The sequence below is a fragment of the Lycorma delicatula genome, chromosome 2 (assembly GCF_047948215.1).
Source record: "Lycorma delicatula isolate Av1 chromosome 2, ASM4794821v1, whole genome shotgun sequence".
Taxonomy (NCBI): Eukaryota; Metazoa; Arthropoda; class Insecta; order Hemiptera; family Fulgoridae; genus Lycorma; species Lycorma delicatula.
Window position 1 is genome coordinate 163,538,923 of NC_134456.1, and position 27,204 is coordinate 163,566,126.

Genomic DNA, 27,204 nt, shown 5'->3' on the forward strand with positions numbered 1-27,204 from the left:
GTTACAAATATTACTTTGAAGATGAAATTTTGAGTCGGATAAAACAAATATATTCTACAAAATGGAAGGTCTGAGAGAGTTTATTACTCCTATTTGAAATCATTTTATAACAAAGCTGCTCTATTTAAACACATCTTATTTACTGACCCTTTGATGTGAGGGTTACATTATTAATTCTTGGTTTTGTTCCTGCTTATTAATCCTGATTATTATATGCCCTGTACCTAATTATAAAATTGGAGATAATATATATTCGAAATGTGCTCATGTTATATAAGCATATTTGTTGAAAACCATTCATTTCAGCAAATTATAAGTTTTAAACTAGTGTTGTAAAGAAGTATATTTTATTCTAATATTTACAAAAATTTTTTGGAAAATGATGTTACTACTTTACCATAAATTATAACAGTTTTGAGTTATTAGTTATATTACATATAAAAAATATTTTAGTTTGGTAAATCTTTTTTTATTCACTCATAATTTTGCTTTTCTCTCTTTAACTGAATTTTTATTAGTAATTTTATATTATATTAAAATATCAGTTAAGCTAGTTTTCAAGGAACTAAGAAATAATCAAATAGTTTGATATAATTAAATTTTTTAAATAATTACTTTGCTTTGATTATCATGTAATTGTGATTTTATTTTTGTTGTTTTATGAAATGACATGTACAGAATTTTTAATTGTATTCTCATAGTTGATTTTATACTATAAAGTATTTACTAATATCTAATGTATTTTTTGTTAATTTTATAAGTATGTGTACTTCAATGTTATATATTTTAAAATTTGTGTGTGTGTGTGTGTGTGTGTGTGTGTGTGTGTGTATACATATATATATATATATACATATATACCTGAGATGATAAGGAATTAATACTCAAAATAAGGAAAACGTGAACAATGAGAAAGGATAATCTAGTCTAAATTTAACTGCAAAATAAGACAAACTCATCTGAATTTTTGCTTTAAAGTCCCTTCATGTTGTTGGTACCTGTTGTTCCCGTAATTCTTTTAAATAGGGGTACTTTATACAAGATAATAGTAAAGACACACGTTACCAAGTCTGTATTAAAACTGCAGAATAAGACAAACTTATCTGAAGTTTTGCTTTAAAGTACCTTCATGTTGTTGGTAGTTATTGTTCCTGTAATTCGTTGGAGTAGGGGAAAATACAATGTAAGGAAATAAATAGAATATGCAAGATGGGTCTTACGATCAAAGAAATTGTTGGAGCTTTAAATATATTACATTCATTATATGTTGACCGAAATTTAGAACAATTTTAAGCATATGGATATATAAAGAAAACTCCATATTAGAAAGAAGGATCTGGTGCATTATTAAAGTTTTCAAATCCAGTCGAAAAGTAGCAGTAGAAGAGCAATTGTTAAAAATGGATAGAAAATGCTGGAGAATGGTTTTTGCAGTTTTAAGGTAGAGGAGGGGTGTTTGTTTGATATGGCCGCGTAGAAACAAGAAGAAAGTTTCCTTCTCCGATGTCCAAAAATTTGGCAGTGAACTAAATAGTTCTCGTATTATGAATCAAATAAACTGTCCCTGTTTAGATAAGTTTTGGGAAGAGTGAAAGAGGATTGGGTTATATGATAAAATTCAGTTCCTTAATGTAAGAGTATTCAGTTCCTTAAGATAAGAGTAAAACACACATTACTAATCAGTAATTTTGCATTAACCAATGAAATATATAATTCATGAAGTTTTTTTTTCTCCTTATACTGATAGAAGAGTACATTTGATTGGTGTTTTTAGTGTTTTTGTGGACATTCCTGTCCTCAGATGAATATAATCCCTCTTAAGGACTACTACGGAGAGAGCTTTCTTAACAAATCATTGGCCAAATATGAAAGAATATGCATTTTGTAGTGTTCAAATGATCTAAAAAATGCAATGTCATAAACAAACCATGTAACAGCAGCCGATTCCTAAGAATATCCTGAAATAAACAATTCCTTATTGAGAAATAGATAAAAACATCATTACTTTTTTATTTTGTTATTCTAAAATTTATTAATGCAGTTGCTTCAAGTTTTTCAGATTCACCAAACTAAATATATATAGTTTTACAGATCTGAAAAATGAAAGATTGCGGTAAATTGAAAAAAAAAAAAAAACACTAGTTACAATCTTAAAATCTTATACAGATTGCTTGATACATTTCTAGCAACAAAGCTTTGTAGTATGAAGTATGTTTTTTAAGTGAGTACTGTTTGATATATGTGTGCTGCAGAGCGACTGTTGCTGTTTTGTCTATGTGCACAGAAAAATTACATCTATTGGCTTGCTACAGATGCCCATGCTGTATTGGCAATCCATGTTGTAATTCATACCCTCCTGGACCCATGTGGTCATCTGAATGTGTACTATGCAGAATTATATGACAAATTCTATTAAGAAAATAATTAATTTTTGAACATTCCTTAGACTCAAAATGTAAAATTATGCTTTTAACTTTTATAAAAAACAGCAGATCTGATGATGAAAATATACAAATGATCAAAGACAAAGTTATAGAATCAAATAATGGAAATGATTACGTATTTAGGAAAATAAGTGTTTAAAGATAGTGACAAAAAGATAAGTAATTACTGTGAAGTTTAGTAACTAGTTTGTTGGATTGAATTTTTTGGTCTAGAAAAATTATAAAAATGAGGGCAATAAAATATCTGATGATAGAATAGCAGAAAATTAAAAATTACTATATAAAACCTAAAATATTGTCGCGTGTTTCGCGGCTCGCTCAGGATATTGAGAGGTTTACAGTTTAGAATGCTTATATAATATAGTTTATTAGTTTAAAATGTTTAAAAAGTTTAAAATAATTACAACCAGACAGATTAATAATAATAACAATAATGATATTAATAATAAGTGGCAATTAATAAACAGAAATATTAATATAGTAATTACAATCGCAATAATAATCAGGATAGTAGTAGTAAACAATAATATGACATGTCAGTAGTAACAGATCAAATAATTAATTCATAATATTCATACATGACATTATAGATAACATAATCAAAACAGTAAATATGACATGAAAATTGAGCATAATCAAGGTATTACACATCAAATAGCGATAAATGTCATTAGTAAATAATAAATACAGATTAATTAATACAGATCTTTATTACAGGTTAATAAAAACAGAGTTCAAAATAAATACTGTATTTATTTGAGTACCCCCTGCCCCTGAATAAGCCCCGCACAATTTTCTGAATAAAAAAAAAAATCGAGTATTTACTGATATTTTAAAGTGCAACAGATATGGTAAAAAAATACATAAATACGAAAATATTGAGAAAGTAAAGCATTTAATTTGTTCATTTAAATTACAATATTAATATTACATTAATAATTAATTACTATAACTACTAGTTTAGTTCAGAATCAGTAGGCCAGCAAAGCGAAAAGAAAGTATCATGTTGAAAATGATCATTTTAATACACTTTTTAATATGGGATTTTATTTTTAATTAATCACTGTCAATGTCTGTAGAAGAGTTACCGCTAGTCTCCATGTCGCTCTGCCAAAGGTGATCGTCCCTTCACCACCATTAAGTTTATTAGATATTCGGCATGGTTTAAAACTTTTCTTTACTAATTCCGTGGAAATACCTTCCTAGAATCTTTTATCCAAACACAAATCTGGTTAAAATCTGGGTGTTTGATTCTTCCTGTAGGTGTGAGAAAGAAATTTTCATCAGCCATCCATTTACTGTACGTACAGCTGTTTTAATGCAGATTTGAACAGTTTATTAATGCATAATGCAGACATCTAGTGGTTGCAATAGAAATGTCAATCTGCTTGGAATTATTACTTGGTCTGTCATACAGTTTTTTAAAATGTCTCACTTTATTAGTCTTATGCCCCCGATAACTATCCATTACTAGCATACCGGTATTTTTTTTATTAAGTAAATCTCCTGATCACTTTTGCCATACACACCTGATCCAGTCTAAAATTAAGGTTTCGTCCAACCAACCTGATTCCTGTGCTCTGATAATAACTCCATTTACCTTTACGGTAGGAAGAGTTTTTTTTTTAAAAACACTGTAAGGAGGTCATTTTGATCCATCAGAAGTAATGCAAAGCATAACACTACACCTTTGTTATTCATTACCACCAGTGCAAATCGTAACACTTTTTTCACATTTTTTGTTCACGGTTTTGTCAAATGGCATTTCAAAATATACGGGGGTTTGATCAGCGTTTCCTATTTGAGAAGGCAAATAGCCTTTATCTTTTCTAAGATTTATTATATATTTGTGAAAATGTAATATTTTTTCTTCATAAGCGTCTGAAGTCGTTGAGAAATAGTTGTCTTTCGTCTTATGGACAAATCATTTCGTGCAAAAAATCGTGTTATCCATCCTCGCCTTGCTTTAAAATCAACTTTATTCAATGATTTAGCAATTTCACGAGCATATGATTGACACATTTCTGTTGTGACAGCATAACCGCATTTCCTTTTTTCCGTAACGTCATACAATTTTTTCCTATGTCTGTGTATTTTGGTTTTAAGCCACGAAAAGCCCGTTTATTACCAGTACCTTTCACCAGAAATTGTTTCTTCTTACGCCAGTCTCAAATGCATCATCTGCATCAAATTTTCTTCCTGTTGCCCAATTTCCAATTTTTTCAGCCTTTTCTATAACGCGCAGTTTTTCATTTACTGTAAAAGATTGTAGACGCTGTCCTTTTGTACTGATTTTAATCCCATAATTAAAATAAATCACCGTATTAAACTTTACAAGATAAACTAAGCAGATAAAATGCACATAACCGTCCACTCATACAAACAGTACAATGAGTATGGCGAATAGACAAGACGACGATGGGTAACTGATACTGTAACTGTTGTGTCATTAGAACCAGATGCAGCCTATACAGAATGAATCAGTTTTATAAAAATACTGTAACGTCCCTATCGATAATATGAACAGGATGTTAATAATTAAGGATGTATTCTGTATAAGTGGCATCCAGTATTGATAAACGAAAGCCTAATGTAACTATATTTATGATGATGATTGAATTTTAGGTACTTCTAAGAAAACGTTTATTTTACATAAATTATCCTGGCTAAAAGCTATGTTTCAAGTAAGCTCCGCACCCTTATTTTTTGTCTCCAATTCCAAGAAAAAAAGTGCAGGGGGTACTAAAATAAATACTGTAATCATTTGGAATTTATTCCAGGTAGATAAATCGAAAACCACCCATTAACAAAAGAAACCTTTTTAATTTCAACCCTTAACACTTTCTAATTACTATGCTTGTATTGACAAACAATCATATGATGTTCACTTGCTGCTACCTTTGCTATCTACCCTAACAGTTTATGAATGAAATTTATTGCATTACTTCTTTCATTTACATACTTAATAGTTTTACTGTAACTCACCGATAGTATTTCTGGTTTACTGGAATTACTCATGATGTTATCTTACTCATCTTGAACTGGATTCAGGACCCACCTTGCTGGACTGACGTCTCGCACTCTTGTCTTGTAGACTCACACCTGTAATTCTCGCTGAACTGGTTTGCAGAACTCCGCCAAACCCCTACAACTTGCAGCCTTCCCTCGTTGAACTGCCCTTGTGGGACCGACTTCATCACGTCTCGCAGACTGGTTCTAATAGACCTCTTTTTAGCTGGTCTACCCTGACTATTTATACTTATAGCCTCTTTACTTACCAGACCCAAGTCAAAGTGTGAGACCAGTTGACCAAGGCTTTTGTTCTCATGAATGCCAAACTTGGTTTCTTCTCACCGTACAGCAGGTTTCCATTGTGTTAGCAGGCAGTATAACAAAGGACGAATGTTAAACGGACCTATACTTCACATACAGACTTCTCCTTTTTGTCTCTTTCTGGATTCCTGCAATTATTATACTTTATATTACTTTCATAATAATTGGTTGAATGCGTAACTCAGACCCGCTATACTGGTCTTGTTACAATATTAAAAAGATGAAAAAATTTCTTTTCTAAATTAAACAACTTACAAATTCAATTGTAAAAATTGATTAAAGAAATGAAAAAGTATCATGGTATAATGTGCTATTTAGCCTTAATAATTCAACAGTTGGTTAATATTTTGAGTGATCAACAAATTTATTTTTGCAATTTAAAATGTATCCAACTGCATATCTATTAAGTAAATGAATTTAAAAAAAAGTTGTTGGGTCCTTGCTTTCAGATTAATAGAAACGGGTTTGCAAAGGACCTTTTACAGGTAATTAGCAACACCTTCTGTGAAGTCACTTATGCATTCTGTTAGTGGCCATACTAAAGGGGTTTAAAAACTCCTTTAATATGTAATTGAACAATATATTTTACTTCCAGGTTTGCTCATTTAATATGTTATTATCAAATTTAGTGTTTTTGTCCAATCTTTGACATGTATTCACCCAAACAAACTCTACAAGAGTCCAAAATGGAGTCAATTCTGTTATGTATCACAGAAACAAGATTTGTATTATATCTATATATATATATATATATATATAAAATAATAATTAATTAACAAAATATCTTTTGAGTTTATTCATAGACAATATGGAATTTACCAACTGATTAAGTTTGAGAAATACATCATATAAAATGAACAAACACAACATTGAGTATATTATAAGACTTTGTTAATGTTTGGGAACCATTAAGATGTTATTGGAGAGTGCTGAAGATGGTACTGTTTGTTAGCACTGAAAGATTTTTTGAAGAACAAAATCTAAAAATTAAAGTTAGTGGATTCTATAATTTTAATTGATAATAGTTTTTAATACTGTTTAACAAATAACAAAAATCATTTAGATAAATGTTAAGATATTTTATTGGTATGATGACATTTCAACTTTGATTATATGTGTTCAGAGTATCATTACTTTGTAATGGTCATTTGAAACTCTGCATTAAAAATATTATGGGTTAATCAGTAGCCTTGTTAATTGATCTTAATAATTTTTTCAGTTAAGGTATAGAAAAATATGTTTTTTCTTCATTAAATTAGCGCTCATCTAAAGTGATTATACAGATAAATCTTAATCATTTTCAGTTCAATTTATCTGTTTTAATGGGTTAATGTGTATAAGATTCTTAATAATACAAGGATACATTTTATAGTATGACCTCATTGTTTTAAAACATATTCATGAATCATGTGAATTTATTTTATTACAAATCAGTGTCATTGTACTTTCATACCTTCTGACATAAAATTATACATTTTAGTTTAGCAAGATTGTATTAAATCAATTTAAAAATATTTATTTAATTTTTACACATTTGGGGGGGTACTCTAGTATTAATTGAATATCTTGCACTTTGAATATTGGTTATTACAGACTTCAGAATAGAAAAAAATGTTTTTTAGAATTGTATTTTTCTAGTTAATGGATTTTGATTTGTCTCAATTGATTTTAATTTATGTTACTTAAACAATGAGTATTATATGTAATATTTTTTTCAGAAAAATATAATGATACAGCAATTAATGATGAAGAAATAAAAAAAGAAGTTAGGATCAAGGTGAGTGAGTGGTTGTATATTTGGAACTAGATTAATAAAATTTATAACTTAAGTAAAAATTAATTACTGTTTTGGCAGATTCTATACATCTGCTTTGATACAATTTGGTACATTCAATAATGAGTCAGCCTACAGCAGAAACCTTTCAAATTTCATGACCTAAATTTTTGGTGCATGAAAATAAAATTCCAGCACTTGGACTCGGTAGTATTCAACATACTCAATTGATAGAAAAGCTGTAACACATGTAGATTTAACAATTTTTTTATGTAACGTAACAAAGGAAATATGGTAATATAAAGTAATATCAGTATAACAAATATAATTTGTTTTTAAATTTTTCTATATTACAATATATGTATATATTTTCTTTTCTTTGGGGGTCGTTCAAACAATTAAGGAGTTTTTACCTTTCCTACAAGCCTTCACCACTTGCAATCTTGAACCATTGATTTGTCTCTACATTCTAATTTTGTTTCTTGTAACGATTTGGTTCCTTGTGTTATTTCCTTCAATGCTGTTTTTGCTATAAGTTCTGCAGTCTTATTTATATGTACCCAAATTACAGCATACAAGAATTCCTCTTAATGCATGGCGTTAAAAAGGAGACTAGAACCAGAAATGGGCCTCTGAAAAGGGTTTAAATGTTGGCCAACGATTTGTCACAGAATGTACTTAGGCAACTCATTGAAATGGTACTTGAATTGGTAACAGTTGTTAGATTGGTTATAAAGATCATATAATTAAAACAGACTTTTTATTACTGGTTTGAAGATGGAATTACATCAGACATTGTTAGTTTTATCATTGTATGGGAAATAATAATGTTGAAATTATTGATGAAAATCACAGTAATGATATGAGTTCAAGTGATAACCATGATAGTATGGAATGTCTCAGAAGAGGTCCAGTGATCTAATTGGTCTAAACACTTAATTGAGATAAAAGATAACTTAGTCACTCCCCTGTAAATATTCTGCATCTCTGTTCTTTTGCAGTTATGTTTATTATTTTTTTTTTAGTCACCATAAACAACTTTAAATTTAAATTTGGTAAATTAAGAAATTTTATAACAGTAAAAATAATTTTAAAAGGTAAAATAATAAATAAATTGGTGGTATGCGATAAATCAATTTAAGTTTACATTTTTCAAGTGTAATAATCAGTCCACAAATTTAAACTCGGTTCAGAATGATTTTTATATTTCATTCTTACTATGCAGTAAATTTAAAAACTGTAAAGAACCAATAAAGAACGTTAAGACAAGTCAATTATGGTTATGCTTAAATAATATGTAGTCTTAGCGTTTTTTTAAATGAATAACATAATTAAAATATTTGATCTCGTTTTGTTTCTTCACGTTTGTGAAGTATGTAACATCACACATCTTTCACAGGTCTCAAGAACTGGTGAAGGGTTAGTAGTAAAAGTTATTTTTAATAACATTTACTCACAGAGAGTACTGGTATAGTTATCCAATGAATGACTAATACCAGTTTACAGTTAGAATTTAATATGTAAGAACTGTATTACTTTTAACCACATGATAAAAAAATTCTTATTAGGAAATTTGGTGCATGAATAAAATCTCAACAGGTTTATTTAAAAAAATGAATTATTTGGTAGTAGATTTTAAGGATATAAATATTAATTAATGTTATTTCTTAAAAGACAAAGTGATATGTTTTCTTTTGTTTCATTTTTAACAGGAAGAATCTCCTGAAGTGGCTCCAGAAATAAAAGTTGAAATCAGAGAAGAACCTGAGGATTCAGTTGTATCGGAAGAAGGTGGAGATGAAATGGACCAAGATTATATGAACTCCAGCCAATCAGATTATAATTCAACCGCTATTAAAAGTGAACCAGATTCTGATGATGAAATGCCACTGGTACGTATATGCTCTTGTTTATGTTTAATTATTCATTTGCATGATTTGTTTATAAAATGGATTTAATAATTTAGTGTTATTTTTTAAAATTAGATTTAAAGTTAAAAGTTGTGATCTGTGTAAATAATTTCAGACTTCGAAGTAGTATGCTTAGATACTTGTCTTATTCTCATGACTTATTATTCCCATTTGTGTATATATATATAAACCGAATAATAAAAAATGTTTATTTACTTTTTTTATTGCAAAATGGTTCCTAGAGTTGTGTACTACATTTTGTAACAACTACAAAATGAACTAAGTAACTATTTTGTTTGTAGTACTTTTTTTTAGGTATAGTGTACTATAAACCGTAGTATTAGTCAGGGGAGCAGAAAATGTTCAGATCCCTGAAATTTCCTTCAAACACAATTTTTTCAGTCAGAGATTTCCCTAAAACTAAGGTGAGGGTTTGTTATGTTTTACTGACCAATCTATTGTGTGTAATGGGTTATTAAAAGAGAAGTAATAAACATGCATGGGTTGCAGATACTTAATTTATATAAGACATTATCTCATGAACAAGAAATACATTAACAACCACAACTCGACAAACACAATATCTAATACTACCTGTATTGTAGTAGCTTCAAGGGAAGATGACCTCTGAAGAGGGCACTGAAATAAAATAAATGTGTTAGACTTAATCTATGAGACATATTAAAAAAAGATTACTTATTAAGCTAATTATTAGAATACAAATTAGCACTTGAGAGGAAAACAGTTGTAAATCCAGTGGAAATTCGATGGCGTTACCATCATTTACCTCTCAGGTGCTGAAATTTATCCCGTTTTTTTAGAACATGCATACATATTGTAAGGCTAATAAAAAATCTGCTGATTTGATGTCTTTAGGATTGTTTAACTATTTTGTTAAAGGTACAGTAATGAAAAATTGTTTTAATATTATGATGAAATTAATAATACTTCATAAAGACAATTAGGTGTAATGAGTGCAGTGATGATTGTCAGTTAAATCATTAAGAGTATTATACAATATTTTATACTCACTATACTGTATATTGTCTGTATCACTTAACACTATTAAAAGCCACTTAATTACTTCACTATTAAAAGAAAAGAATACGCTTGCAGCTGGCCAACTAATAAAAATAAAGAAACACTATTGCCTACCCAAAAGCAACTAAAACGAATAGTGTAGTAGAGAGGAGATGAGATACACTCACGCATGCACGCACATACACTGGTGACCACAATATGTCTTATCAGTAATTCATCTCTTGTCTGTCACAGTTTGAGCCTATGAGTTGTCACTCACCAGGAATGATGTTGCTACCTTTGTTCTCATTTTGCCTAATACTCAATAGGATGAATGTTTCTTTTTAAAACATCTTAAAAGATCAATTATTCTAGTTAATAATTGAAAAAAAATTATGCGAATACAATATCAGTTGATATTTACGTTGTGATTTCTATCTTTCATGACTGCTAAAAATTTCCATGAAATTTCCCCGGACAGCCCATGTATGTTTGGGTATTTTCTCCCTTGGTAATAGTATTTTACATTGATTTATCAATGTCTTCAATTCTCTTAATTTGTGTTACATTACGTACTACAGAAGATAAAACATCTCTTGAGAACAACATACCTCATCAGTGTAAATTCATGAAAATTTTATATATAGGCTTTCTTAAGTTTTGTAGTTTTCTGAATTTAATTTCACATTGTTTTTCTTTAGTATTTTACAAGTTTTAATTAGGATAAATGCACCCAATATTTGGTACATATTTGTGTAGAGACTAAAGTGTCATGTAGTCTTCAAGATAAAACAGTTGCCCTCTCTTAAGAAGGTATTACTGCTTTTTAAAACATGTTACTGAATTGACTTCTTTAATACAAGAGATGTAGGATTTTCTGCATTTCTTAAAAGAAACAAATTTTCTGTTCCCAATACTTATACTTTAATTATAATCCAAATCTTGCATTCTTACATTAGCCTTTATATAATTATTATTATTATAGAGAAAATGCTTATCAATTATTTGACATGTTAGGAAAAGCAATTCAATAAATTTAGGTGAGATTCTAAACAGAAGTTGTGCAAGAACAAAAATTCGACTCTATTTAATAATCAAACACTACTGAAGGAAGTAAATTTGTTTAAAAAATGTACATTAAGAACTTAAATAATTGTTGTTTATGTCTGACAAAAAATATTGGTAGATTCATCTTTTATTGTGTAAAATGAAGCTTACTTCATTGTTGTGTAGTATTCCATTTAGAGTGTTTTTTTTATTGGCTTATGGCTTATAGTAATAGCCATATTTCATCACCAGTGACTGTTTCTTCAAAAATGTGTTGCCTTTCTGGTTGAAATGATTGGATAAGAAATTGGCAGATGTCAACATGTTTGCTTTTGTTCTGCCTCTCTACCTGAGGCACTCGTAAGCTGTCTCGGTACCCGTCACTCACAGAACTTACAGAAGCTGAGCTCATCAGGAATGACTTGATGGCCAGAACCATGATTGATGTTAAAAAAAGAAACTACCTCATTGATAGGAACTTGCCTATTTGCGAGAACCATTTCTCGAGCTTGCTGAATCTTATCCTTGGTGGAGGTTGATGGCTATCCTGTTCCTTTTCAAACTTGTCTGACCACTTTTAAACTTCCTGATCCACGAAAAACACATTTACGTAATAAAGTGCTGTTCCTGTAATGTGATAAAAGTATACGATGAATTTCAGCTCTTTCACACCCTCCGAACAGAAAAATTGGATCATTGCTTGCTGTTGCTCTTTGGTGCAAACTGCTAACGGAGCAGACATATTTATACTGAAAGGTATTGAAGGCAAATGACACAATTGGGATCAAATTTCACTTGACCACAGTTGTACCAACTCCTAAGCACACATACGCAGAAGGCAGTATGTCAACCTTGACGTTATCTTATGGTGAAAGTGTAAATATTTTTTGACTTGTCCTTAAAATTATTTTAGAATAATACTTATTTTTTTAAATTAGATAAAATCTAGTTAAAAAAAGAAAATTTACACAAATTAACTTACTGAAACTAGAGAACAAGAAAACTTGAAAAAATATTCACGAAAAAAAGAAAAAATAATTTAAAATCTAAAATTAGATAAACATTTTTTTATTTATAAGTAGTTATTGAATGTGTAAAATAGTAAACAAATGAAAGAATAATAATAATTACTGCTAATTAACAAAAAAACAAACTATAATTGTGAAACATTGTGTAAGTATTTCTTCTAATAGCTCATTTTATAATGTCTGTTAAGATATTACTTATTATTTATTATTATGATAATTTTCTCTTTTTTTGCCGCAAACTGCACAGCTGTAACTGTAATAGTTTTTTTTGTAACCATGGAAAGACTGTGGATACTCTGTATATAGGGTGTTTCATTTTAATTGCCCCAAAAGATTTTTTTGTAAACTACGCACAATACAAAAAAATCATCTAAACAGAAGTTACTCATATTGGAGGGGGACACCCTATAAGTAAGCTTGGATTTGATCTTTACCGTTATTTCAAGGTTAACATGATTTTTTCAAATGGAATGACCTATTTTTGATCCCACCAATGAAAGAGCAGGAAATTTTATATTGAAATATGTGGTCACATCTTCAAACTTTTTTCAGGGTGTTTCATTTTAATCACCCCATGTGATTTTTCTTGTAAACTGCATGCAATATAAATAAATTACCTAAACCAAAGTTGCTCAGATTTAAGAGATACCCCTCAGGGTGATCTTGGAACTGACTTGAACTTATTTCAACTTTAATACAATTTTTTGAATGTAGTGACCTATTTTTGACCCCACCAATGAAAGAGTAGAAAATTTTACATTGGAATATGTAGTCACATATATGACCTTGGACCTTTTTTGATGGTCATATGGCTAATTAGTATTATATAGGCGATAGTATTATACGATTTACACATTTTTTAAGGTCACAGAATATTTCTGGGATATTTATATTCTAGGCCATTTATCTTGCAAACTCTGGGAAAGAGCATAAAAATATCTTTACACTTCGTAAAATACTATTTATGATGGTTAGCTGTATAACCTTCAAAAAAGGTCCAAGGTCATATGTGCAACTATATATTCTGGTGTAAAGTTTTCTCCTCTCATTCGTGGGGTCAAAAGTAGGTCATTCCATTTCAAAAAATTGTGTTAGCCTTGAAATAACAGTCAAGGTCAAATTCAAGACCATCAAGAGGTGGTCTACCTCCAATCTGAGTAACTTCTGTTTAGGTAATTTTTTTTAGTGTTTGTAGTTTACAAGAAAATCACCTGGGGCAATTAAAGTGAAACACCCCCTTTATATGAATCTTAAAAAGATTAACTTTAGTAAAATAATATATGTATATATATATATTATATATATATATAAATAGTCACCCAAGGTGAGCTTTGCTTGCCCTTCCCGTCTAGCCAGGATGCTTGCTGTGTTATCTTCATGGTTGTGAGAATAATACTTTATAACAAAGTATTCAGACTTTACAAACACCTGAAAAAGAAACAAAATTACAAAAGACAGAATAGTAACTATGGTAATTGTACATGTAACAGACTGTAAGTACACAGAACTTTGATGAGGAAAACTTAATCCACAAGGGGGCTAGGGCTTCGAACTGCAGCTCGAGATCTTTTGGATAACATGAATGTACGCTGAAAATCTAAAAGCAGTCTGTTGGTTGGTTCTCGCATGATAATGCTGTAAACAGACAGACAGAACCTGCCACAGACTTTTGCATTTATATATATATATATACACATACATACAAATGTATATATTTTGCCAGTTAAGAGTTCCCAGGCGTTTTATTTGTATTATATTGATCTTTATAATATGTAGGGGTATTTGTTGTCAAAACAGTTACTAATTTTTGTTGTATGTATTTTTATTTTAAATTAGTCTCACTTATCATTAACAACGAAAATAAATCTAGACGTGTAACACAAATGATTTTTTGCAGTATAACAAACATAAGGAACTACAGAGGGTATGTCTTTTTTTTCTGTTTGTGTGCATGAAATTGTTGATTAGTTTTTGGAGGTTATGTGTTGATGTTTTTCTCTTGAAGTTTATTATTTACATTCCTTCTTACCTCAAAGTAAGAACTAAAGATGCCATTGAGAATGTATTACATAAAATATTTGGCAGTTGAAATTACTCTTAATATATTGCCATTTAGAACTTTCTCCAACTGTTTATTTCTGTTAATCTAATTATGTTTAATGTAGGAAGGAAAATGTTTACATGCCACAATGTTTCAGGTAAATGCTAGAAATATATACTTATAAACTGGCACAATACTCAAAGAGAAATAAACCATTTATGAGTATTCAAACTGTAAATCAAATGCACATATAGCAGACATCTCTTGTCCGAGCATACTGGAGTCTATAATGCAGCTGACGAGATACATTTAAAATCTGTGGTACACCAATGAAAAATTAAACAAATGAAAAATAAAAAGGAAATATGAACAAATTGAATTAATAATAAGATAAATGAACTACAGTATTGAGGTTATTATGTTATTGGGATGAAATTGTCCACTCAATATTATAAAAAAGTCTTATTCGGAAAATGGATATACTTTATTGATTTGGCATTTTAGAATACCAGTGGAAATTTTAATGTGACCACTTGTACTAAATTATCAGAACCAGGATGAGCTTCTTGGACTAGACCGGTTGACCACCAATTAGTGGTGAGTTGTCATCCTTGATGGGGACTAGAGCACACGGCTTTAATTTTTTTGTTTAACCTTGGGGATTACCATTAGGTATTGCTTCAAAGGATGATTGATTTATAGCGTGTGAAAATGTCTAAATTACATGCCTGACCAAGATTCGAACCCGGGACCTCTGGATAAAAGGCTGAGACGCTACCACTTGTGCCATGGAGGCCAGCTGGCCTTAAGTTGGGATGATGAGAACTCCACTTCTTATGTTTAGATTATATATGTCAGTCAACCACCTTTGCCATAAGATCTGCATTGTTTGCAGAACTCGTTGCTATCTTGACAACCTGTTAACAGCTAAATCTACAGGATCAGAAGGGGGAATTCAATTTTCGCCAACAAAAATGTGAGTAATGAGTACTTAGTACTTTTTAAGTTCATTGAACAATGGACATGATGGTCTTGAATTTAGATGTGATTTGATATAATAAAGTGAACATTTCTTCAATTGCCAATTTTTAGTTCCCTACAATTTGTGGAAGGTGATGTTTCATGGATCATATGACAGCTTCGTGTAGACATCCAAAGTGAGGATAGTTGGTAGGGATGAAGTGCCAACTGAATTCTTCGTTAGCAGCATATATACTCAATCTTTCTTGTTGTTCTTGAGAATGTAGAAACTTTTCTAACTCCTCCAACTGATTGTTCGTTCCTACGAATATTCCATTGTCACTATATAAATTAATACACTTTCCTCTTTGTTCAACAAATCATCAAAAGGCTGCAATAACTGCAAATGAAATTAGGCTACTAATCAATTCTATATGAAAAAATGGCGATTATATGCTTTACTAAGTATCTTACTTCATGTTAAGCCCAGCTTTAAATACATTGGCACAGCATAATCCATACTGTATTTGAGGAATGCTCAAGCTAGTTGTACATGATGTTTAGGTAGGATACCCATTAGTTGCTGAGCTCGCTATATTTAGTTTGAAGCATTTATTGCACTCATGTATAACTCTTTTAATAGTATGATGAATTTTTGGTATCTAATACTGTTGCCTGATTGATAAATTTATATTTGAAGTTCAGCATGAAGCAACCTTGTTAGCTGAGATAATCATGGATGTTAAATAAACTGTCTACCAATGTGGACAGATTTTGTGTGAAACCTTTGATGATATAGAAAGGTGCGGGGGTCACACCTCTGTGAATCTGTAAATTTGATATTTAAGGGTTGTAACTTAGGGTAGGTGGTCGTTGTTGGAAGAGGCCATATGAAAGCGATAGTGGTTGTGTAAATACACTGATGGAAATGTCTACCAAGGCATTTCCATTGGTGGCATCCTGACAGAGGCCAAACTGATGACTGTGTTGTTGTCAAGTTTAGAGGGTCTAAAAGACAACGTCCAGTAAAGCCCATCAGGGCTAGGAACAGAGGGGGTGGTATGGCAATAGGGATCATCACAAGGCTTTCAGTAGTTTTTCTTTATGTGGGTCAGGATGTCTACCAACCACACATCTCAGGAATGGTCGAACTGAGAATGTACAAGACTACACTTCATTTACACTCATACATATCATCCTCATTCATCCTCTGAAGAATTATCTAAACGGTAATTACCGGAGGCTAAACAGGATAAAGAAAAGGTTGAGGATGTCTACCAATGGAGCAGTTCATTTTTGTCTATGAAGGGGTTGAGAAATTGAAGTTGGCTTTTATTTGGAAAAGAATTTTGCAATTCTTGATGTTCTTCAGGAACATTCAATAGTAGTTCAGCCTTGTTTAAATACCATTTACCAAGATGAAATATACTTTTTAAGTAAAGCAGTAACTTGGTCCTGTAGTTCAATCGCCTTCTCAGTAGTAGCAGCACCAGAGGTACAGTTACCTGTATAGATATCATGCAGTGAAATTTGTGACCCCTTTGGGAAAAAAATTGCGTAACTGCTGAGTAAATCAAATAGCCAGGAAAGGAGCGGATGATGTCTGTAAGTCACAGTCTTTTGCTTGAAATCCTTGATGGGTTCGTCTGATGATTGTTTCAAAAGAATTCATTGCAAATTTTCTTTGTAAACCCTGAACACAACTGCTTGAGTACAAAACCCTAAGTACTATAAACAGCAGATCTCTTCTATTGCTGGGACAGAATCTAAAACATTATTAAGTGATAATCTGGAAGTAGTTTTATACAAAGAATCAAACACAACTTTTTATCATTAAACTACTCTAAACCAGGAAGGTGAGATAAATAGCATGTTAACTCAGAATTTGAATGTGGAATTAGAATTTGATACATGTGTCCCAGAACTTCATACGCCTCGAAAAATTGATTGTACTCCTTATTTAATTTTACATCTCGATTCAAATGTTTTTCCAGTCTAAGAAATCTACTCATCGCACCCTATAGTGAATGACCAGAGTCAGAAACATTCTCTTTACTGGAAGGCAAACAATGTGTCGACTTGTATCGTATCTTGTAATATACTGATGAAAGTGGTCTTCACAGTAGCATTTGTCTTAACTAAGAATTGGCTCGCTGATTTCTTTCAGTTTTCTGAAATTGTTCTAGTTTATCTTCAGTCTTGTCATTATGAAGAAAGAAAATTTTCTAGTTTTTGTAAATTGTCTCGACACTGGAAGTAGTCATGATGTCTGAGAAAACCCATTCTAGCCTAGTACTATTTAATATCGTTGGGTACCCAGGATTAGATAATAGATAACTATTCACACAGTGTAACAAGTTAAAATCTATCTTACCAGACACGTTAAAACATGGATCAGAAGAGGTATATTCCACTTGTGAATATCAAAATACTAATTTGGGGTATTACCAGCAGTTTTTAAAAGAACTGAACAGCAAATGGTATGGTAGTAAGAATTGATCCTAGAACTGATATTTATTGTTACACAGTGATTGGTGTTAGGATCATATGCCGTAAGATCATAAATTCTATGAATAGGTAAGTTGTTTTTGTGTTTTGGAAAGCCCAATCTGTGGACATGGGCCTGTGTAACAAAATTTAATCGCAAAGCACCGTCAAATAAAGCCCTACACTTATGAAGATAACAGAGACAATCTGTAACATGAACAATTTCGGTAGACAGTAACATGGGTAGCACCCTTGAACAATAATTAGTTGATTTTTCTTAATTACCAATATCAGGTTGTTTATCTGCATTTAATGTCTTATTTTCTATATTAAATTTTTCCTTAGAATTATGAATTAACATATATGATGTAAACCACACTTATGACAACATTGTTTTGAGTTGCATTTAGGTGATAAAAGAAGAAGCAAACAATTGAAACACAGTCAATTTTGTTATATGACTACCTCCCATAGGCTAACATTCATTTTTAAAAATTTTGGACACTTAAATAGATTATGTTGATTACAAATGACATAGGTTTTAATTTTTTCAATAATTAATTTAAGTATAACTTTCTTGGTTGCTTGAATTCATTTTTGACAATTTACTTAATAAACATCATTGGCTTGCAGGGTTGCAATAGCTTGGCACCTCTCTTCCAAAAACAACCATAACTCTGCTAATCTGAGAGGATGTGATCCTAAATGATTGTGTTCCCAAGCCTGTCTTCTAGACATATCCGCATTAATTAATAGTATTTGAGATAAAAGAAGTTCATCTAATTGCACATCAAACTTCAATAGCATTTGTGTTGCTTTTGGCATGGTTAATTAATTTTCACAGATTTTGAGATGAGATAATTTCTTCAAAGTGGATGAAAGATTAATAAATTAACTTTTTTTTTTGAACATTCACTTTTGAATTGTTATATTTCTTGTACACCAGTTCCCAAGCAACTGTGAAATTATTTGTGCTCAGGTAAATTAGCAATAAGATTTAATTTCATTTGCTTTCTTCATTAGTGAGGAATTTAAATAGCATAACTGTTGAATGTCAGATAGTGCTGTGTTATTTAAAACTAAACTCTCCACACATCTACAAAATGATCCCAGTTAATAAAATCACCATCAAAATATAGTAAACTAATTGCTGGAAGTGAAAAGCAGAATTTACTACACTTGCATGATTAGTCCCATTTTTGACCAATTTTGTCTGAAACCTTATCTTCTTTTTTTATTCACTTAGAATCTTTTCCATAACTGCCCAAGTGGGAAGAAGTTGTTCTTCCATAACCTCATTGTCCGACGAGTGTTGTCTGTATCATTAATTTGCAATGATAATTGAACATCTTAGTTTTCCATGACTAACAGTTTTCTAGTCTAACCTTGATATGCACAGAATTTTTTGGCATTATACAAGGTTTGTAAATAAAGTATTGAGGCTGGTTCAGAAAAATGTTTTATTTACAATCCAATTATACACGGACTCTTTATCGCCAACGAAATAGTTCCCTTGGGAAGCCATGGTGGTTCAGGTAAATGGTAGAAATAATTCACTAATTAACTGACACGATACTTGAAGAGAAATAAACTACACACACATAGCAAATGCCTCTCATCCATACTGTGGAACACACAAGTCTATAACACGACTGAACCTCTCTTGAAACAGCTGACAATAAATAAAAAAACATTAGTACTAATCCTTCAAGATTAAAACTAAAATATAAGAACTGTTTGATTATGCATGTATTGGTGAATGAATTCTTGACTTATTCTTTGTTTTGTTTTGTTTGTGTAAAACAATTTCTATTTTTGAATGTAAATCCTCATTTCTAGTAAGTAGTATTTTTTACTTAAAACCATTAATTATTTTAAGGTAGAAAATATTGTTAGTTTTTTAATATCATAACAAGTAAATTGATTATTTTTTATGTATCATTGTAGGAGTACTGAAATATTGCTATAAATTTGAAGCATAAATGTAGGTCTGTTGATTCTTCAATAAGCAAAGTGTGTTTCCTAATAAAATTGAAAAATTTGTTTAAGCTCCATCGTATTTATTATCATTGCAAGGACATTTAAATTACTGGTACATATTCAAATAAAGTAATTCAAACCAAAGTTGATTAAAATGTTCAAGCTTCCCAGAACTAAACTGAAAATTTAATATTAAGCTAATTTTCAGACTTTAAAAACAATAATACCACTTGGATGCAAAAACTAACTATAAATTAATCTGTAACATGGTCTGAAAATTAGCTTAATATTAAATTTTCAGTTTAGTTCTGGGAAGCTTGAACATTATCAACTTTGGTTTGAATTACTTTATTTGAATATGTACCAGTAATTTAAATGTCCTTGCAATGATAATAAATACGATGGAGCTTAAACAAATTTTTCAATTTTATTAGGAAATCTAACATTTAAAAAAATTGTACATAAAATCATTGTTTACTAGCTGTATTCTGAACACTGTGAAAACTTTTTGTTAAACAATTGCATGTTAAGATACTATTTTTTTCTTATTAGGTATACATTTTTAAATATGTTTATTGGTTTTTTTTTCTTGTAATCAATGTTTTTGTACAACATGAAACTGTTTATATTACCTTACTATGATATCTTATCTTCTGTTATCCAAACTGTTCACCTAATTGCCAGGTTTCATCTTAAAAAGTTTTGTGAATTCTATCATAATAGGCAGCAGTAAACTTAGGATAGTAATTGCAAATTATCTTTTCTAAATATAATTTCCTTTTTATAAGAATAATTTTCTTTTTGTGTATCAAAATTTTTATATTTAGAGGAACTGGAAATTACATGGTAAAGATGAGACATTTTTAAAAGTTTATTCTTGTGCCCAAAATACTGAACAGTATGTGTTTTGCATGAATAATGGCTGCCATCTAAACAGAATAATTCTAATGAAGAGCTCATGACAGAATTATACCTACCTATCTTTCTAAGAGAGTATTTTAACTGGTAGGTACAATTATTAACCAGTGGAAGTCTTGAATGAAATTCAAGGCTTTGGGGAAATGCTACAGACTAGTCAGATTAGAAATACAGTTTGTTAATCCAGAAATAAGAATTAATGTGGTACAAGTTGTAAACTGATCTTCCTATCTGTTATCAGGAAAAAATTCTTGGAAGTGCAACTCCGTTTATGTTATTTTTTATCATATAGCAGAGCAACTGTATAAATATTGTATTTTATTTTACTTAACACCAGTAGCATTTGTGTTATCATACAAATGATCCAAAAAACATTTGAATTGTGACATTAAGTCAAAATTATGCATAAATTTTCAGCTACTTAGATATCATTTTTATGGTTATCAAATTGTTTTTATGCAACTTATATTTTATCAGATTGCAATGTGACATTAGACATGTGCTTAGTGGCAAGCGTTCATGTATTTAATTGTATTTTGATCTCTTATTTAAATCAAACTTTTGAATTGTTCAAAATAAAATTTAATATACGGCATCTTCAAATTTTACAAATTGTCTTGCTCCTGCTTCTTGGGTGGCAGGCTATATATTTCTCTCCTAATATTCTTCTGGGATTTGGTGGTTTATTTAAGATGCCCAAAATTTCACTAAAATATTAAGATGTCTAAATGTGTAAGTATTAGTAATAAAATATCCCCCCCCCCCTATCAAAGGCACCACCAAATAAATACATTTTGGTTTTAGTTTGTGTTTCAATTTTATGTTTGTTTTCAGTTGTTCAGTATAAATTTTTACAGGGAATTCAGAATGTGGAATCTGAGGGAGTTCAGGAATATCTCTGCTCTAAATTTTTATTTTATTATTAACATTGCCAGTTAATATTTTGACCGATTAACAATTTTATGTAAATGTAGTGAACATTTATGAATATAACATTTTGAAATATTTATTACGTATTAATTTCAGGCTGCACGGTCTTCTGCCTCTAAAAGAGAACTGGAAGAGGAAGATGATGATGAGGATGATGTACCTTTGATGGCAAGGAAAAAAGTTAAAAAAGAACCTAAAAAAAGGAAGGCAGCAGTTGATGATGAAGATGAAGATGATTTTAAACCGGTATATTATAGCCTAGATTAGTTTGTTAAATTTTTGATAAAATATCAATCAAATGATCTAGAAGTCATTTGCTTAAGTATATTTGATGTTGCTTTTTAATTGGTTTTAAATAACTTTACTAGTTTACAAGAGTGTTCAAATATTAACAACTTCTTGAAAATATAATGTGCGGTTCATACCCTCTTGATATTAATTTAACATTAATTATATTATAATTTCCACTTACTATTTCTATTATTATGTCACTTTCAGATATTAAGTATTTATTAAAATTAATTTAATATTGTTGTTCTCCCTTGATTTTAATGAACTTAAATCATCATTATGGAAGTTACTTTATTATTATCTCAAATTTTATTCAAGTAACAGTTCTGCTACTTTTCAGTAACTTTTCTCTTCAGCTTCTATGTCCTTTCCATTGATTTCCTTGTTTGGTTAAAATAATGGATTATTGGGAATAATCTTACTTAATGTGATGATTAAGATTGAACATTGTGTTGAAGATGGTCAGAAGGTTACCATAGTTAAAGCAACAGTTATGACAAACATTGATAAAAAGAAATGTGTATGAATCTTGGCTTACTTGTCATTTACAGTGTGGATTGCTTTTCCTGGATTTTGTTTTCCAGTCACCAGGGTTTAATAATATTATGTATTCGTAATTGTTTGGACTGGTGAAGAAGTTTATAGAAGTGCTTTTGAATTCAATAACGTCTAATATTTCAAATTCTCCACAAAAAATATTGTAGTTATGATTTAGCCTGCTTAAAGAAATTTTTTTTCATTTTCTTCGAAGAAAATAAAAAACATACTATTTGTTGTTAACTATATATTTAATTTGTATGACTAAGGAGTAAAATATTACACGTTAGTGTCATCACAAGTTGCAATATAGTTAATAAAGATATTCTTTTTTAAAATGTTTGTTGAATCATGGTCACAATTTTTGCTTTATTAAAATTGTAAGGATCCCATCTTATACTAATTTCATGTGCACTATTTCTTCAATACTCTGAACAGGTAATTATTTAGAGGTTATTGTTAACTTTTGTAAATAGGTAGTGGTTATCCATCAAATGCCCTGAACAATGTTATGACTTTTTGATACATTGTTTGGGATTAATATTTGTTTCTGACTGAAGAAAGAGTTCATTTGTTTATGTGTGTGCGAACTCACTTCATAAAATGATTTTATCATTCATCCACTTTTGCTTGTTAGCATCTACTCCCAATCTGTGATTGAATTCAGTTAAAAATGCCAGAAGTTTATACAGATAATTCTGTGATTTGCGGCATATTAAGATCTTGCTTAGATATCTCAACAGTGACTGACAAAGTGGAAGAATGCTAAAATTAGTACTAGTTTTACACTGAAACATCTGAAAATGTCGCAATAAATATGATTGTTTAAATATGACTACAATTATTATTAGTAGTAATATTGTACAATATTACTAGTGGGAAGGAAACCAAATTCTCATTTATATTAGAGCTGTCTTTGTGTTTTGCCCACAAGGGGAAGATTGTACAGCAATGCTTCTGTAATGTTTAATCTGAGATATAACTATGTATGAATTATGAACTCTACTAGAACTTATAACATGTTATGATACATCACCAGTATAGTCCCAAAAAATTAATAAGAATTGTCTGACAATAAATGTAGTTAAAAGCATTACATAATTGTTTCACTTAAGAAATTCATTTATTGCTGGAAATGTTAGAAGATAAGTATTTAATTTCTCCGTCTTTTGTTGGTTTCTTTTTTTATAAATGAAGTATATGTTTTTATGAATCGATAGTGTGAGAAGTTATTAATTACCTTCAGTGAAATATTCTTTTCACTTACTGTTTTATGTGTCTTAATTCATTTTAGCCGTCAACACTATTTAATCAACTAGAGTTCAGTGGAATGAAAAAAAATAATTTTGGAGTATTAACCACATTTGTTGTTGCTTGTTTCAGACATAAGTGCTTATTCTTTCTATACATCAATTACTTGAGTATGCAGAAAAAGAATTTAATTTTATTTCTCCTTTTCTGTTTAGGATATAAATTTTTATACATGTTTTCCAGGTTAAAAAGAAATCGGTGAAGAAGGAGAAGAAGGTAAAAAATGAAACTGGAGTCGAAGAAAGTCCAAAAAAGAAAAAAAAGAAAGAAGAAGAAGAGCAAGAAGTATGGAAGTGGTAGGTAACAAACAAAATTGTGTAAATGCATTTATGTAATTAGTTTTTATTTTGTGCTAATAAAAACAAAAAGAAGAAATTGGTTTTTGTATTGATTTCTGAACATATTTCATATGAACACCTTAAATGTAAAAAAAGTATTAATTCTTTTGTTAGCATGTTTAATGTTAATGATGAATTTTAATCATAGTAAGTTAAATTAAGGGTTATATTTTATTATTACTATACAGAATAGTTCTGAAATTCTTTTAGGCAGTTGCAACTCAAAAACCAGTACCCATTTCTAGAAATTGGAAGTTTTACATTAACTATTGTTAAAAATAAACTGGTGGAAGTAGGGAATTTTTTATTCCTTGGAATTTCCCTTTTTAGTATCACTGTTGACCTAGATATAAGATGGCAGTCTATTATTTTTATAGGTTATGATGTTCTGGTGCTTGAGTGGCTTAACTTACACTTGTTTTTATGTTTAATCCTGTTTTTAATTAATGTGTGTTTGTACAGTAATTTCATTGAGAAATTTGCAGTTACTTAAAGTGTATTCCAAAAGGGTTGGGCAATTTCATTTATCAACTAGACTTATTGTATTAAACTATCAATTTTCACATCTTGCATTGAAAACTTGTGAAAGGTAATACTGTAATATGTTAAGTTATTTGTTGCAAACATTCTACTATTCAAATTTATCTTTTTAAAATTGGTGATGTGTTTAATCAAATTATATTTTATTTATATAAAATGAGTGCATGATGTTAACATTTGAGGTTATGTCTTTATCTTTTGTTGCTCCATTTTTATTTGTACATTTTTAATTTTAATTTGCTGTAATGTCTTTAGAATAAATAATAGTTGAATTAATTGTTATGAGTTTCTAATAGGGCAATTTTCATCAGTTGACTTATCTAATAATAATATTAGTTTCTGGCAGATCTTAAATTTTTAAACTAAGTGCTTTGATGTGAGTATTTTAGAGTTTTCTCCTTTAAACAGTAGACAGACATTAATTATCATAACTAATTATAATAACAGTAATAAATTAGTTTTGAAAAATTTATTCAGAAAAAAAATTCTTTTGTCTTAATGTCGCTGTTTGTACAATGACAATAGCTTCGGTCATAACTATTTATGAAATTATACAGGCCTGGTGTAGTTATGGTAGGGAGATGTAGATGAATGAAGTTATTTTTTTAAACAAGATAATTTACTTTTTAATTTACCCATAGGTGGGAAGAAGAAAAGAGACCAGATGGTGTTAAGTGGACTTTCTTGGAGCATAAAGGACCTGTTTTTGCACCACTTTATGAACCGTTACCACCTGATGTTAAATTTTATTATAATGGTTTGTATTATTTTATACTTGTATAAGCTTTTATATATATATCCATTGCACAAAATTTGAGATGTAATGGTTTAGTACAGTAGCACTCAAATTTTATTTTATTTTTACAACCACTCATGGGAATTATAGATCTTAGGCTATCACTGAACTATTAAATATGTAATGTCATTTGGATAGCGATAGAGTTATATCTCAGAATGTTAGAGTTATAAAAATATTAGAAACCTTTTTGAGAGATTGTATTTACTTGTATAAAAAATATATTACAATGCAATACATGCATGGCAACTCTTTTATCTGTTTAAAATTTTTAACCATTTTTTTAAAACGCATTTATTTACATTACAAAGAAATAATACATTATATATATACTTATTTAAATTACTGATTACAGTTCTCTTGAAGACTAAAAATTAAGTGAGAAGATTGTACTGCATGCTTGAAACAGGTGAAGAGCTATCTTATTCAATTGAATTTAATTTTAGCACATTGGTCAAGGTTCAGTTTATTTTTAAATTTATTTTACTCTTAACATAGAAGGAAATCCAATTTTACTAAGATATATGATAGAAAGTGGAATTAAAAATAACTGCTTTTCTGGACAGCGATGGATATTCATTTTTAACCTTAGTCAAAATTCACGTAACTTTTATATTTAGTTAATTTATTTTTAAATTTCCATCACATGATTGTTCTATTGAAGTTGATTGAACATGATTGTTTCATTGTTAGTTAGGATTCCAGGGGTGATATCCAATATCCATAGGAATTCAAAATATTCTTCAAAAGTTTCAGCAAGCATTAGGCCATGGAGTACATTATTGATGAGATTAGCTTACAATTCAGTTGTGTACTGTTACAAAATTTTCCAAATTTGGAAAAGAGTGCAAGTTTTTATTCAAAATACTATTCTTCATTTGAAATTTCTGATTTTTGTCTTGTATTAAAAATCAATATGTTGTTCCTTGCAAAGTTAAATTTAAGTCATTGAGGCGATTGAAAAAAATCTGATAAGTAGGCTAGCTTTGTGATTACAGCTATATTATCAATTGATTATGCACTTCAAAATCATTATCCATTAGGAACACCTGCACCTCTGAATGTAGTTCAAATAACCTGCTTAACATTTTTCCTTTAGAAAGCCATCTTACCTCTGTGTGTAGTAATTGAAGGTGATCCCTGCCCATTTCAGAGCACAGTTTCAGAGATAAACGATAGTTTAAAGTCTGGAATTTGATTTATCACCTTGACGTACTCATGGAAAACATATTTAAATTGTTCAGGCATCCATTTTATTGCTAAAGTTTCTGTGTAGGTGCTGCATGCAATTATTAAGTGTATAATTTTCTGTAAATGAATTTACTTTTGAGGTAACACTTATCTTCTTGTCATAGCTTGAGCACCATCAGAAAGCACTGCTTCCAGTCCAGTCTGATTTCTGCAAAGAAGTCATTCAGATTTTTGAATATTTCATTATGGTATTTGTGCACAATTTGTGTTGATAGCTCAAAATAAATAACCCTCTAATTGAACTCAGAAATACATACTGCACAAACCT

General features: G+C 29.9%; 1 protein-coding gene across 3 annotated transcripts in view; it reads left to right on the top strand.

The window, feature by feature from the left end:
• The window catches only part of Top1 (DNA topoisomerase 1), a 118,844-nt gene that overhangs the window by 46,710 nt on the left and 44,930 nt on the right, over nt 1–27,204 (top strand). For 2 of the 3 annotated variants that reach the window (XM_075356620.1, XM_075356621.1), the window contains exons 6-10: nt 7,496–7,554; nt 9,264–9,443; nt 21,969–22,118; nt 24,195–24,307; nt 25,531–25,646. In XM_075356620.1, the coding sequence (XP_075212735.1) occupies nt 7,496–7,554; nt 9,264–9,443; nt 21,969–22,118; nt 24,195–24,307; nt 25,531–25,646 (618 nt within the window). Of the gene's footprint in view, nt 1–7,495; nt 7,555–9,263; nt 9,444–21,968; nt 22,119–24,194; nt 24,308–24,723; nt 24,939–25,530; nt 25,647–27,204 lie in introns of those variants that run through there. The other variant, XM_075356622.1, reaches the window with a different exon arrangement.